The sequence below is a fragment of the Abramis brama genome (assembly GCF_963993115.1).
Source record: "Abramis brama genome assembly, chromosome: 2".
In the NCBI taxonomy this organism is placed as follows: domain Eukaryota; kingdom Metazoa; phylum Chordata; class Actinopteri; order Cypriniformes; family Leuciscidae; genus Abramis; species Abramis brama.
In genome coordinates, this window is record NC_139964.1 from 61,475,108 (window position 1) to 61,490,202 (window position 15,095).

The 15,095-nt window shown below is 37.8% G+C and overlaps 1 protein-coding gene and 1 long non-coding RNA gene across 3 annotated transcripts; both read left to right on the forward strand.

Annotated features, from left to right (window-relative positions):
• Window positions 1-1,722: 1,722 nt before the first annotated feature.
• LOC311078383 lies at window positions 1,723-3,651 on the forward strand. The gene is made up of 5 exons (XR_014605149.1): window positions 1,723-1,857; window positions 2,105-2,239; window positions 2,550-2,674; window positions 3,232-3,288; window positions 3,475-3,651. It is a non-coding gene; the product is annotated as an uncharacterized lncRNA (long non-coding RNA).
• A 313-nt stretch (window positions 3,652-3,964) lies between these two features.
• Window positions 3,965-15,095, forward strand: LOC311078438 (monocyte to macrophage differentiation factor 2). 2 transcript variants are annotated; one of them, XM_084107230.1, is made up of 8 exons: window positions 3,965-4,125; window positions 6,484-6,565; window positions 11,081-11,241; window positions 11,478-11,552; window positions 13,780-13,881; window positions 13,979-14,048; window positions 14,132-14,321; window positions 14,495-15,095. In XM_084107230.1, the coding sequence occupies exons 1-8, from the start codon at window positions 4,112-4,114 to the stop codon at window positions 14,500-14,502; spliced, it is 702 nt and encodes a 233-aa protein (XP_083963356.1). In that variant the 5' UTR covers window positions 3,965-4,111; the 3' UTR covers window positions 14,503-15,095. The 2 variants fall into 2 exon arrangements, with proteins under 2 accessions (XP_083963356.1, XP_083963355.1); XM_084107229.1 differs by lacking the exon at window positions 14,495-15,095 and having other exon boundaries at window positions 14,132-14,478.

Consider the following 15,095-nt stretch of genomic DNA (forward strand, 5'->3'; position numbering starts at 1 on the left):
GAAAGCAAGAATCCCCAGTTTTAAATGAGTAGATTCAGTTTCTAAAGTACATTATGGACAGGATAACATGAAATTAAGAGCAAATGTATACATTTTGAAAAGATATGTGCAACTCTAAAATCAAAGAATATTCCATAAAATAAAGGAATATATATTAGCCTACATTAACTACATTTTTATATAACCCTCCCTCCCTTTTATTTCTAGTTATTTGTTATTTTATTTATTTACTTATTTAATATTGAATATTTGATATTCAAATAATATTACTTGAACAACTATTAGGAATTATGTGTCATTATAAGAGTTTGATATAAATATGTGAATGTTAAATTTTTATTAATATTTATTTATTGTTTTTTGTCTTTTACCCCTTAAATCATATGTAAAATTGTCTAACTATGTACTTTTTGGTTATTGTTATAATCCTGTGTTTTTTAGGCTATGTGTTGATGGGTATTATCACAAAAGAAAAAAAGTAGAAGGAAAAATAAGGAATATTTATTGGGGGAAAATATGATGTATTGATGAATTGTCAATTTGTATAATTGTGTTAAATGTGTTTGAATTGAAAGACATAATAAAGTACATTATATATATGCTAAAATATTTGTTATTTGGACATTAGATGTGCCTTATTTAGAATTTTAAACCTACAAGTGTATTTTTATGATAGCAATAACTGTAAAGGGACTATTGGACAAATGTAGGCTAATATACTGTCAATTACTAAGCTCAGATTCATCTTACCAGTTAAAATTTATACGGTGCTTTTTTAATTATTTATTTTAAATTTTGTGATTTTAACTTCTGCATTACACATTACAAAGCTTTTTTTTAGATTGTGTTCTAATGTTCTTCTAATCATAAACACAACCAGAGAGAAATGTATTCATAAATCTTTAAAACAATCTAATTAAATCTTGGGCACAAAACATTCAGCCAGTAAAAAAAGAAAACCTGTAGTATATATATTGTATTTAGGCCTATATATATATATATATATATATATATATATATATATATATATATATAGGTCTATATTGTCTAATTTATCATTGTAGCCTTATTTAAGTTGATTTTCTGTATACTGTATTTATTTTTGGAATAATAGTGGTTAATAAAGTCCAATAATGGTATGAGAGAGTGTCAGTGGTAATATCATTGTGTTCTTGTCGGTCAGTGTTAGAGGATCTGTGTAACAACTGAGGCTTAGCTTGACAGTTAGCCTGCCCTGGACCAGGGGTGCGTTTCCCGAAAGCATCGTTGGCCAACTATGGTCGCAAGTTCATTGCAATGTCCATTGAACTCTATTGGTAACGAGGGAACTTGCGACCATAGTTGGCTAACGATGCTTTCGGGAAACGCACCCCAGGCTAGTTTCACAGCATAAGTTGCCAGGGTAACTGAGTTTGAACTATTTTAAGTTTGCTTTATGAAACAGAATCCACCGACAATAAGTCTGACTAACCAAAATAAGCCTGGCTTGTATTCTAATCTTGTTTTATGGAACAAAGTGTATTGTTATTTATTATAATATTTATTTAATATTTATTATTATTTACATTTATCAGAGAGGGGCACAAAAGGGACAGGGGCACTGATTGGTAGTCTGTGTGCCTACTTTCTTTTGGGGTCCATCTGTATTTTTATGCAAAGAGCCAGACCAACCAGCAGAGGGCACGTTTGAGCTTCAAACACTTGAATACGCTGGTGGATGTCACAAAGAAGAGCGTATATAAAAGCCGTGGTACAACACTCGTCCTCTCTCTTTTCTCAAACAACTTTTGTGTGATCAAGACGCTGGGGTGCAACATGTGCGGTTTCAATAGAAACCCGCTTTGTGTTTGCAAGCGTGTAAGTATTGTTTTTTTTATTTTATTTTATTTTCAGAACCCCAATGCTAGCGTAAGATTACGATATTAGCTTAAGACCCACCTTTATATGCAGTTATGATTGGAGTGACACTATCAACGTTTCCGATTACTTTAATGCGTGTAATTTACATTTACACACCTACATCTCCCCCCAGGTTTTCCTTTGAGGGCTTGAATGGGTTTACACGGGAACCGCATATGAACCTATCTTTGTTTCCCTGTTGTAGAGTCTCCAGTCTGAATCATGGTGGGAGAACAGAAACACGTGGCCTTGGATGATGTTCGCCATTAGCGTTTGAACGAGAACATCTGCACTTGATGTATCAATTCTAAATCGCGATGAATGCGATCAAGAGATGGCGGTAAGTGAACCACAATGGATTCTGATATGCAATGTTTTTGAATAAAATGATTGAGCCACTGATGACTTCTATTTCTTTTCTGACACCTCGTATGAATGCTGTATTCAGCAGCTGATTACAAAATCTAGTCTGAGGCTCTTGCTTAGCCTAATAAATGTGACTTATTTTAGGTTTCCCACGTTCATGCACTAGTGTTTTTTAATGCATTTATAGTCAATTTTGTGTGAAGGATACTATTCTGCAAGAAACTTTATTGTGTGTAAATTGCATTAAACCCCCAAATCTCTTTATTTTTTATTTTTGTCTCCAGTCTGAATCATTTTGGGAGAACAGAAACATGTGGCCTTGGATGATGTTCGCCATTGGCCTTTGAACGAGTAGAACATCTGTGCTTGATTGATTCTAAAACGCCATGAATGTGATCTAGAGATGGTGGTAAGTGAACCTTAGACAATGGACTCTGGTATACCCTGTTTTTTGAATAAATTGTTGAGCCGCTGATGACTTCAATTACTTTTCTGACACCTCGTATGAACGCTGTATTCAGCAGCTGATTATACAATCTAGTCTGAGGCTCTTGCATGTGACTAATTTTAGGGTTCCCACAGTCATGCTTTAGTTTTTTGTTGTTTTTTGGTCATTATTTTTATGCCTTTTGTAATGAATGTTTGGTGGGCAAGATGCTATTCTGTGAGTAACTTGTAGGCTTTTAAAGACCTTTCAAAGCTTAATCAGTTTGAGATTCCTTGTTAAAATTTAAAGTGCTTTTACCATTATGGTTCTATAACTTTTGAGGACCTAAAGATTGGGACCTAATATTTTTGGCAATAAGCCACAATCCTATAAATTAAATCTATATCTGGTAAGCGCGTGGCTACAAAAGTAATAAATCTATTGGTCAAAGTGTGGAACTCTTACTTTTGTAAGTTGTGTTGGTTTGCATTTAATGTATGGCATTTCAGCTACTGAGATTGCTTTATTTTTCCCATCAGCTTTCACTGATGGTTAGAATGTTGAACCTCCTGACTGCAAGAACGTGGTGGTGTGAGGTGAGACCATTTCACTTTTTTTTTTTTTTTTTTGACTGATCTATGGTTAATGGGTCTGATTGTAAACTCTCCCTGAGCTGTTTAACTCCATATGCATCTCTCCGGACTGGTTGAGGCTGCAAGGCATGGCCAGCTCAGTGTACGCTTAGATATGATGCAGCTTTACATCCTACTTTTTATTTGCAGGTGTGAGGACCAAGAAATCATCTGGTGGCATACAGTTTGGAATCCGATCTCCTGTTTATGCGTGGATGTCACTGGAAATTAATGCATTTTTGAAACCCTAAATGTACAATTATACATTTCAAATTACATGTTTGGATGCATTTGTTTGTTTAAATAAAAGTTTAAACAAAACCTTGACCTTTTTTCTTTCCCTTTTTAACCCCTTTGTATTTCTATAATAAAAAATAATAAAAAAAGCAGTTTCTATAAGCTCAAGTTTAGGACACCATAATAAAAAGGATCAATTGAGGTCTAATGCCGTCATGAAACTGAGAAATGTTTGAACCTAATATGGCATATGTCCAATACCTTGAGTGATCTAGATGATCTGATGGACGATACATCGAATAAACCACCATCCTATACTGATCCAGTCTAGGCATTTCTGATGACAGGAAGACCGGGTTCCTGAGACCGTTACATGCTCTCTACTTCCGGATTATTGCTCATAATGATCGCCTCGTTGTGTAGTTCAACACCCGAATGATGTTTCAGAGAGAGGTCGTTAATACATTAGAGTCGCTGAGTGACGAGCTCTGAACTGAATCTACGACGTTTTTATCTAGACTCGCGCAACTGTTGGATTTCACGCGTTTAAATGAAACTTATAAGGTGAGTAACGTTAAATGTGGCGACGCTGGAGATGAAAGAAAATAGAGAAATATGATTAAATTAGCGACTGTTCTGAATAGAGAGAGAAGGGTATTGTCAATGCTGTCGTTTTTCTGTCTAGCTGTCTTTTGTGATGTGACACCCACGCGCCACAAAGAAAAGCTAAACGTTACTCGTTTACGTGGGTAATATAAATGTTTATCTTTAAAGCTGTTCATGTCGATTCTTGAAAGTTACGTTGTACTGTTAAAATGACGGTATTTCCTATAAACGAGTGTTCGATTTTCCCTGGACAGATTTGCCTGCTGCCTGACTGATGTTTATGGGAGTGGTAGAAAAATACGGTGTTTTAATACTATATTTGCGTAGAACTGTGACCATTTTTCAGATTTGACTGTAAACGTAAACCGTGAGCATGTAAGACTGAGCTCTCGGGGATGAATTGCCGTGTACGAACAGTTGACATCTGGATCTGTTCGGTTCATTGTCCGTGGCTTCGTGAGGATGTGCTGATAGCAAGTGCTAATGGGAAGAGAACACATTTTGAGTGATGCTGGACTGGCTCTTACCGTATGGTTTCAAGTAGTTAGGCTCTATATTGTTTATGGCTTCATGACGTAACTTTCATTTCCCTCCAAAATCTATTAAATGATTAAATAATACCAGGAACATGATTTAAATTTCTTAATTTCTTAAATTGTTTTTTATTATTATTATTATTATTATTTTATGGGGCTTACAGTATCACTCTCCAGAAATTATAAACAAGAAAAAAATTAAAAGGCTGAAATTCTTGAAAAAAAGTAGTCCAAATAGTATTTTCTTTAAAAAAATAGTATTTATATATCAGAAACTTTTGTCTAAAATTTCACTGTGGCATAAACAGCAGAGGACCATGATATCAATGGCATTTTTAAAATATAGTATATATTTGGATCCTTTTATGAAAATGACATGTTTTGTTACAATAGTTTCTTCAGTATTTTAAACAAAATAATGAGCCAACATCACTGTAAGAGATTATCAACAGGATTTATTTTTCTTCTTTGTGGGGTGCATGAGTTTTTGTAAGTGTTGACCATTGTAATGAATACTAGAACAAATTTAGGCCATGCTATTTGGGTTACTAACAATAGAAATTAGGACAGATGTGGGTTATATGCCTTGAACTAGATGTGGTCATTAAGAAACAACCATAGCTACAACCATAACTTAGCAAGTCAAATCAGTTTTGTTTGACCTGATTTCATATTGCTTATTTAAGTCTTTATTGACCATCATGAGGCTGCTGTGTGGTCAAACAAACCTGTTCTTATTGCTTTTTGTTCTTGCAAATATCTGCTCCATCAATCTCATTTTTGAATTCAACTCCTCTGAACATAAACATTTAGGAAAATTATGTAATAATCTTATCATCATTCCAAGTAATGTGCTGCAATTTATACCAAATTACTACTGAATTGGCACATAATGTATTTCTCTGCATCACATTTCTAAGTTTCTCTGTTTGGCAGCAAAACACATAAACTAGTAGTCTTGAATTCAAAGTGTCACTGTGGTAGAAAAGAAGAAGAAAAGAAACCACACACAGCCTCATTCCTTTTCCGTCACAGTCTCATGTTTCCATGCCAACAGTGACATCAGCACTGTGCAGGGATGTGTGTAAGGATGAAAGACTCCTCTGCTGTGGATCTCCATGGTTACCATCCACTGCCAGCCAACTGCAAAAGTTATTATCAGTCACATGATAATTTGACCTATATGGTGATTAACTCATCAGCAATATAATAAAACAATGCAATAATGCATTTGATCAAAAAATGGTAACACTTTTGTTTAGGGTCATTAGCATGAGGCTAGGATATTACTAGGATATTGGCTGTTTATTAGAACTTATAAAGCACATATTAATGCCTTATTCTGCATAACCATATTCTACATCCCTTAATCATACCCAATAACTATTAATAAGCAGTAATTAGGAGTTTATTGAGGCAAAGTTGTATTGAAATTTCATTGAAAAGGGCACATTTTTATTTTCATTCTGTTCAACAAGTCTGTATAGGAGTGAGTGAAATGTGTGGTGACATTTGTGGTGTATTTTACTGACTATAACAGTAACAGTAGCCTATATGTTGAGTTACGGAATTGTTTATTTAATCAAAACATTTTGTAGAAACCACCAGTTTAAAATAATTAACTTTATTAAACAACATTCAAACTCAAATGTCAAGAGCATAATTACCGTAGCTTTAGGTAAGCAGGTAGGTAATAGTATGTTATGCATTTCTTTTTCAGTTTATAAGTAATTAGCTTTACCTGATCCTGCATTTTCTAACTCTTTCTTTTTGCTTTTAGATTTATGAACAATCGTGTACCATCTAATAAGAGATATCAGCCAACAGAATATGAACACGCTGCTAACTGTGCCACACATGCGGTGAGTTGTGTGTTTAGAATAATAATAAAATAGAATAGGGAGGGATTAAGTAATCCCTGTAATAGTGCAGTAATCGATTTCTGAGAAACGCTGTTGGAAGTGGAACGGACCTAGCACCAAAACACACTTGCAGCTAATCAGGAGTAAGGGGCGTATACACTCATGATGGTGGAAGTGCCTGTGTTGCATTGTGTTTGTGAATTTAGGGGTGGAGCTATCAAGATAGGGGTGTGAATCTTTTGGGTAGGGGCGTGCTTGTTTTGGTGATTTCAAATATCAACAGCATTTTTTCAGAAATCACTTACTGCACCTTTAAATTATGTTTTATTAACAAAGTTCAGGTGGAGCACATTCAGATAATCAACCTAATTAGCATTAGAGGAGGCATATATACAGTATATAGCCAACCTACCTCTATCCCATGACAGTTTTCCAGCATCCCTTCACCACCTCAACTCCTCAATCTTAAATATTTTCTATCCCAACCAGGAATGGGGGATATGAGGGAGGGTGAACTCGTGAAGTGCTCATGGAAGAGATGAGTTTTCAGCTGTTTCTTGACAATTGTCAGGAATTTGGCTGTCAAGTGAAGTCAAGTCACTTTTATTTACAGTGAGGAAAATAAGTATTTGAACACCCTGCTATTTTGCAAGTTCTCCCACTTAGAAATCATGGAGGGGTCTGAAATTGTCATCGTAGGTGCATGTCCACTGTGAGAGACATAATCTAAAAAAAAAAATCCAGAAATCACAATGTATGATTTTTTAACTATTTATTTGTATGATACAGCTGCAAATAAGTATTTGAACACCTGAGAAAATCAATGTTAATATTTGGTACAGTAGCCTTTGTTTGCAATTACAGAGGTCAAACGTTTCCTGTAGTTTTTCACCAGGTTTGCACACACTGCAGGAGGGATTTTGGCCCACTCCTCCACACAGATCTTCTCTAGATCAGTCAGGTTTCTGGGCTGTCGCTGAGAAACACGGAGTTTGAGCCCCCTCCAAAGATTCTCTATTGGGTTTAGGTCTGGAGACTGGCTAGGCCACGCCAGAACCTTGATATGCTTCTTACAGAGCCACTCCTTGGTTATCCTGGCTGTGTGCTTCGGGTCATTGTCATGTTGGAAGACCCAGCCTCGACCCATCTTCAATGCTCTAACTGAGGGAAGGAGGTTGTTCCCCAAAATCTCGCAATACATGGCCCCGGTCATCCTCTCCTTAATACAGTGCAGTCGCCCTGTCCCATGTGCAGAAAAACACCCCCAAAGCATGATGCTACCACCCCCATGCTTCACAGTAGGGATGATGTTCTTGGGATGGTACTCATCATTCTTCTTCCTCCAAACACGTTTAGTGGAATTATGACCAAAAAGTTCTATTTTGGTCTCATCTGACCACATGACTTTCTCCCATGACTCCTCTGGATCATCCAAATGGTCATTGGCAAACTTAAGACGGGCCTTGACATGTGCTGGTTTAAGCAGGGGAACCTTCCGTGCCATGCATGATTTCAAACCATGACGTCTTAGTGTATTACCAACAGTAACCTTGGAAACGGTGGTCCCAGCTCTTTTCAGGTCATTGACCAGCTCCTCCCGTGTAGTTCTGGGCTGATTTCTCACCTTTCTTAGGATCATTGAGACCCCACGAGGTGAGATCTTGCATGGAGCCCCAGTCCGAGGGAGATTGACAGTCATGTTTAGCTTCTTCCATTTTCTAATGATTGCTCCAACAGTGCACCTTTTTTCACCAAGCTGCTTGGCAATTTCCCCGTAGCCCTTTCCAGCCTTGTGGAGGTGTACAATTTTGTCTCTAGTGTCTTTGGACAGCTCTTTGGTCTTGGCCATGTTAGTAGTTGGATTCTTACTGATTGTATGGGGTGGACAGGTGTCTTTATGCAGCTAACGACCTCAAACAGGTGCATCTAATTTAGGATAATAAATGGAGTGGAGGTGGACATTTTAAAGGCAGACTAACAGGTCTTTGAGAGTCAGAATTCTAGCTGATAGACAGGTGTTCAAATACTTATTTGCAGCTGTATCATACAAATAAATAGTTAAAAAATCATACATTGTGATTTCTGGATTTTTTTTTTTAGATTATGTATCTCACAGTGGACATGCACCTACGATGACAATTTCAGACCCCTCCATGATTTCCAAGTGGGAGAACTTGCAAAATAGCAGGGTGTTCAAATACTTATTTTCCTCACTGTATATAGCCCTTTATACAATATACTGTAGATTGTTCAAAGCAGCTTTAAAGTGATAACAGGAAAATAATGCATTTTGGTTGTTGTTCTGCTGAAGTCAGTTCAGTGTTGATTTAGTTCTGTTGTAAAGATCATCAATTAATAAATTAGTTAATTTAATCTATAAAGCAGTTCTTCAAAAAATTATGTCATCATCCAGCTCAGTTCAGTTCTCATCCAACAGCGTCAGTACAGTCAGATCAATAATATTGTTGAATATTAAGTGTCCCCAACTAAGCAAGCCATAGGCGACAGTGGCAAGGAACCCAAACTCCATTAGGTGACAGAATGGAGAAAAAAACTTGGGAGAAACCAGTTGGGGGGCCAGTTCTCCTCTGGCCAATGAACGAACACGGTGTGATTATGATTCAGGCTGAATCACAAGTCAGAATTCAGATCGGGATCGGTAGCATTCAAATATTCATCCCGTTCCTTTTGCTTGAAGATCGGATTCATCACGCCGATATGGAGCCAAAGCTGGCCATAGGGTCTGTGCGGAGGACCTGTCTGGTTCTTGTGGTCTTTGCTGAGGATCTGTGCCGATGGCTGTCATGTCGATGAGGCCTTCACAGGGGATTGTCTAGTAGACACGGTCTCTGCTGACATTCAGGGCTGCATTTTGGTCGTGTCTAGGTGCAGGTCTACCATCTGATCTGGATATGGACCGGATCCAGCTGACTACGGTAACTTTGGGATAAGGATGAGACAAACAGACTAATATTAGCATAATTGCCATTCTTACGATGTAACAAGTACATCGGGTGTTATAGAAAATGTTCCCGTTTCGGGTTTACCTAATTTATGCAGCCTAAAAATCTTTTAACTGATTTGTATAGAAATAGAATAGAAATTGATAATGTGTTATATGTATGCCAGGTTAAAGAGACGTGTTTTTAGTCTAGTTTTAAACTGATAGAGTGTGTTTGCTTCCCGAACAATGCTAGGAAGACTATTCCAGAGTTTGGGTGGTATAAGAAAAAGATCTAACTCCTGCCGTTGATTTTGATATTGTAGGTATTATCAGGTGGCCAGAATTTTGAGATCGCAATAGACGTGAAGGACTCTAATGCGTTAAGATCCGACTAAAGTACTGAGGAGCTAAACCATTTAGTACTTTGTAAGTAATTAGCAAGATTTTAAAATGTAATATGCAGTGTTTAATAGGGAGCCAGCCAATGCATTGTTGACAGAACCGGGCTAATATGGTTATACTTCCTGGTTCTAGTAAGAACTCTAGTCCATTTTGGACCAGAGTTTGTTTATTAAGTGTGCAGGGCAACCACCCAGTAGACCATTACAATAATCTAGCCTTGAGGCCATGAACACTGAACTAAATTTACTGCTTTGTTATTGAGAACATATGTCGTAATTTAGATATATTTTTAAGATGGAAAAATGTTTTACAGATGCTAGAAATGTGGCTTTCTAATGAATAGCAAGGAACAGTGAACAACAACTTTCTTGAGATTAATTGTGTGCTTCTCTGTGATGGTACCATGCAATGTTCACTTACAGACCGGAAGCTCCTTGAGGGCACGTCACTCGTAAGAGAGAGTGGAGGTTGGAGGGTGCGGAGCCCGTGGCCGTCCTGTAGGCAAGCACCAATGTCGTGAACTTGATGCGAGCCACAACCGGAAGCCAGTGCAGAGAGATAAACAGTGGTGTGACGTGGACTTGTTAAAAACCAGTTGAGCTGCTGCATTCTGGATCATTTGTAGAGGTTTGATTGCACATGTTGGAATTCCAGCCTGAAGAGCATTGCAGTATTCCAGCCTAGAAATGACAGGCCCTGGGTGAGAAGTTGTGTTGCATGCTCAGTTAGGAAAAGCCTGATCTTCCTGGTGTTGTTCTGTGCAAACTTACATGATCATGCTGTAGTAGCAATGTGGTCTTTGAAGGTCAGCTGGTCATCAAAGATTACGCCAAGATTCCTGGCCTAACTTGATGTGATTATTGTTGTTGAACTTAGCTGGATAATAAAGTTGTGCTGTACTGACGGGGTGGCTGGGAAGACAAGAAGCTCTGTCTTCACTAAGTTGAGTTGTAGGTAATGTTCTTTCATCAATCCACCAGGCAGTCTGAGATCCGTCTGGTTGAAATGAAAAGAATAGCTGTGTGTCATCAGCAATGATAGGAGAAACCATGTGCCTGTATAATGAGTCCCAGTGATGTAGTGTATATGGAGAAGAGGAGAGATCCAAGAGTCTACAGTCTGCACATATTGTTTTATTTAAATAATTTGTGATTATGTTTTATTCTCAGCTCTGGATCATTCCCAGCATTGTGGGTGGGATTTTGTTGTACCTCTTATCTGATGACCACTGGGAGGAGATTTCAGCATGGCTTTATGGGGCGGGACTATCAAGTCTTTTCATCATATCCACAGTTTTCCATACTGTCTCCTGGAAAAAGAGTCATCTCCGGTAAGACTTTCAAATGAGCTAAATCAGCTTTTTGAGCAGTACATTGTTCAGTTTGTGTACTGGGAATTCAGACACTTGAACATGAATGTTAATCTAGCGAGTTACAAGTGATTTTGTTTTCATTTTGTGAACTCAAGCTAGAGTAGCTGGAAGAATCTTTCAGGCCTAACTGATAATCCATCTTAATATTTATTTACACATGTGCTTGAGAAGTGATATTTTACTTTACTTTTTAGATCGGTTGAACACTGTTTCCACATGTGCGACAGGATGGTGATCTATTTCTTCATTGCTGCATCCTACACACCATGGTGAGCTCATGTACAGAGTGAATGTTTATGCATCAATTTAAAAAATTTGTTTTAAGTCTGCATTAGAGATTAATGGCTTTGTGTTTGGCTTTCATAAATTGACACAGTTAGAAGTGCAAGCTCATATTTCTGTCGCTGTAAGTTACCGAAACCACATAAGAAAACCCGCAGCATACGGTAGATGCCCGTTTGTGCAGCGCAGAGCGGCTCTCTTGGACTGTGACATGACCGAGCAGTTGTCCAGTCCGGTTGTGTTCACACAGCGCGGGTTGTAGAATGCGGTTGTCACTCCCGTAAATCACTGTGTGTGAACGTAACTGTATTAAGGACTCAAATACAGGACTGAGGCCCTGTTTACACCTGGTATTAAGGTGTGTTTTGGTCAATCGGATCACAAGTAGACTAGGGAGACACATTCACGTTTACACCTGGTATTTGAATACATCTCTTTTGCCCACTTTCAACCACTTCTGTCCTGATATCTTTGAGGGGAGGGTCTATAGGCGGGTAAATTTATGGCCTTTTTCAGATCTTTCGATGTAATGAACGAAATTAGCTCACACAATTTACATATGAACATGACCATGGAAAACAGAAAAACGTACGGAGAGCAGTAGGTAGCTTTCGTTTCTGCTCTGACAGCCGCAAGACCATGCCTGAACGCACAGTGAGTGTGTGTTAGAAATCAGGAATGGTGAGAGAACATTGTGCTTGTTACGTTTTTCGTCTTAAAACCAAACTTGGGTCTTTAGCCAACTAAGTTTAAATCCTGTCTGGCTAGCGCGCTTCCCATAATGTTTATGCATTTAGGCGGGGAGTGAGCGGTCTTTTGCGGCTGTTCATTCGACCACATGGGCGTCTACACTACAAAAGCAATCTGGTCAAATGAGTTTTCAACAACCTCTGGAAGTGGTTGAAAGTGGACAAGATTTAAAAAAAAATTTAGACCCCATTTACACCTGTATTTAGCGTTGTCCACTTGTGTTCCAGTCAAGCAAAACACATCTTAATACCAGGTGTAAACAGGGCCTGACATCTGTATTCTGTTGCTGTGTGAATGTGGCCATGAAGACCAAGGGTTCAAATGTGCCAATCCTTTTAAGTTTGTTTCCACTAAGATGTGTGAAATGATCCGTTTTTAGCAGAAATACTGATGGTGCCGTAGATTCTGTTAACACAGAAAAATGTTCCTTATTTTGGAGCACCATTAGTTCTATAAAAGGATGTGTTGCTTAAAGTCACAAAAAAAAAATCTATTCTTATCTTTTTATGGAATATTCCAGTATTTATTATAAATTATATGATTTATCTTCTCTGATGACGTGTTTACTGGCGTGAATTTACTGGACCTACATTTTCTCTTGTTTCACTCTGATATACACTGATGACCCAAAACATTTTGACCAGTCACAGATGAAGAGAATATTGTTGATCATCTTCTAATAAGACTACATACTAAGGTCTGGGTAGATTAGATGGTAAGCAAACAATCAGTTCCTGTAATTAACATGTTGGAGGCAGGAGAAATGAGCAGGAATAAAGATCTGAGCGACTTTGACAAGGTCGAAATTGTAATGGCAAGGTGACTGGGTCAGAGTATCTCTGAAATGGCAAGGCTTGTGGGTTGCTCCCGGTCAGCAGTGGTGAGAATTTACCAACAAATTTCCGAGGAGGAACAAACCACAAACCGGCGACAGGGTGTTGGGCGTCCAAGGCTTATTGATGCACAAGGGTAAAGAAGGTCGCAACTTCCATTTCATGCCGACTTTAAACTTGCAATATTTTGTTACTTAGTTGTATTGACTTGATTTAAAATTTAATTTCAAGTCAAACAAGTATTCTGAGAAATAGCGATCATTTTCTGAAGTATGTTAAACTGATACAACTGAAAACAATTCTCAGTCCAATTCACATTTTATTCAACAGACATGTTTAGTTGTAGTAATTAAAATAATGTACTTGTTTTGATCACTTACAAAGAAGTCAGATGCTGAATTAGTCTTTTCACTGCTTTGAGTATAGTTGTTTTCCTATTTGTGACTCAGCTGCATAGCCTTGAGTTATGAATCTCAATTGTACTTTTACATTTATTTTATCCAGATGGATTTACAGTGCATTCTGAATTAACATTTAGTGTTTATATTCCCTGGGAATCAAACTGTGAGACTTTCACAGATAGTTGGTGTCCGAAGCACCATTAATTAAGGATGTAATGGCTTTATGGCAGGCTGACGCTGCGGGAGCTTGGTCCATGGGCTGCCCACATGCGTTGGGTTGTCTGGGTGATGGCCACTGTAGGAACTGCCTATGTATTCTTTTTCCATGAAAGGTGAGCACGTGTTTGACAAAGTGTTGATTTCTACTTACATTTTCACTTTGGTACGTTTTCTGTGCTACAGGTGTTTCTTGTGTCCTTTGTGTTACAGGTTTAAAGTTGTCGAGCTGATTTGTTACATAGCAATGGGTGTTTTTCCCGCCCTTGTCATCCTCTCTATGGTAAGAAAATGAATGCTTTCAGTTGCAAATGTCATGACAGACTAATTAGAATTAAATGAAATGTCTGTCTGTTTTCCTTATAGGCAGACAGGTCAGGTCTGTGTGAGCTGCTGTTTGGTGGCGGGTGTTATGTGTTGGGCATTGTGTTCTTTAAAAGTGATGGAATAGTGCCCTTTGCTCACGCTATATGGCATCTCTTTGTTGCAATGGGAGCAAGCATCCATTACTATGCCATCTGGAAGTACCTGTACACACCTCTCAATCAACCAACCAGTACGGCCCGGTGACACACCTATGCATACACCTAACCACAAATCATTTGAATATATATTTGTCACTAAAGTGCTAAAATTCTACTAAAGCATAAACAATATTGTTTGTTTTTTTCTCTTGTGTTTTTGCTAGCAAACAGTTTGACTGATGTAACTCTTGTCACTTATTAATAGGTCTTTAACTAGCACAGAAATTACAACTAGCCTTTGTGAGACTACAGACAGCAGGGGTCATTTTGGACCTGAAGCCGTGTGCAATCCTGAGACTGATAAAGGATCCAGAACATGAACATTTCTGTAAAAATCTATGGACGTATTACATGACGGTTTACAATTTTTTAAAAGGTATATACTGAGCAAATGTAAAATCACTGCCAGATATTTGTAAAAACACTCATCCTGGAAAGTAATTACTTGACTACAGTTTAAAGGTATTTCTGTAGTGTTTTTTTAAATTGATGTAAGATTATTCTGCCAATTCTGCCACTGCCAGTGGGGAGATATTCTTATTTCTGTCAGAAATATGAGTACATTTTGTATTACTGTACACAGTGTCGATTCTCCATGCTTCTAGTCTAGTGCAAGTTTGTTGCGTTTTTGGATGTGTAATGTCTTTGGAAAATGCCACAAGTGCTTGATGACAATGTCCAGGGAAAGATTTGCTTAAAGATTTCATGGCTTAAAGGATAAGTTTAGGGGGTTTCGACTCATACCACATTATGATTGTGTTTTAAATTTTTCTTTCAAATTAAAATACGCTTAATTTGATTTACTC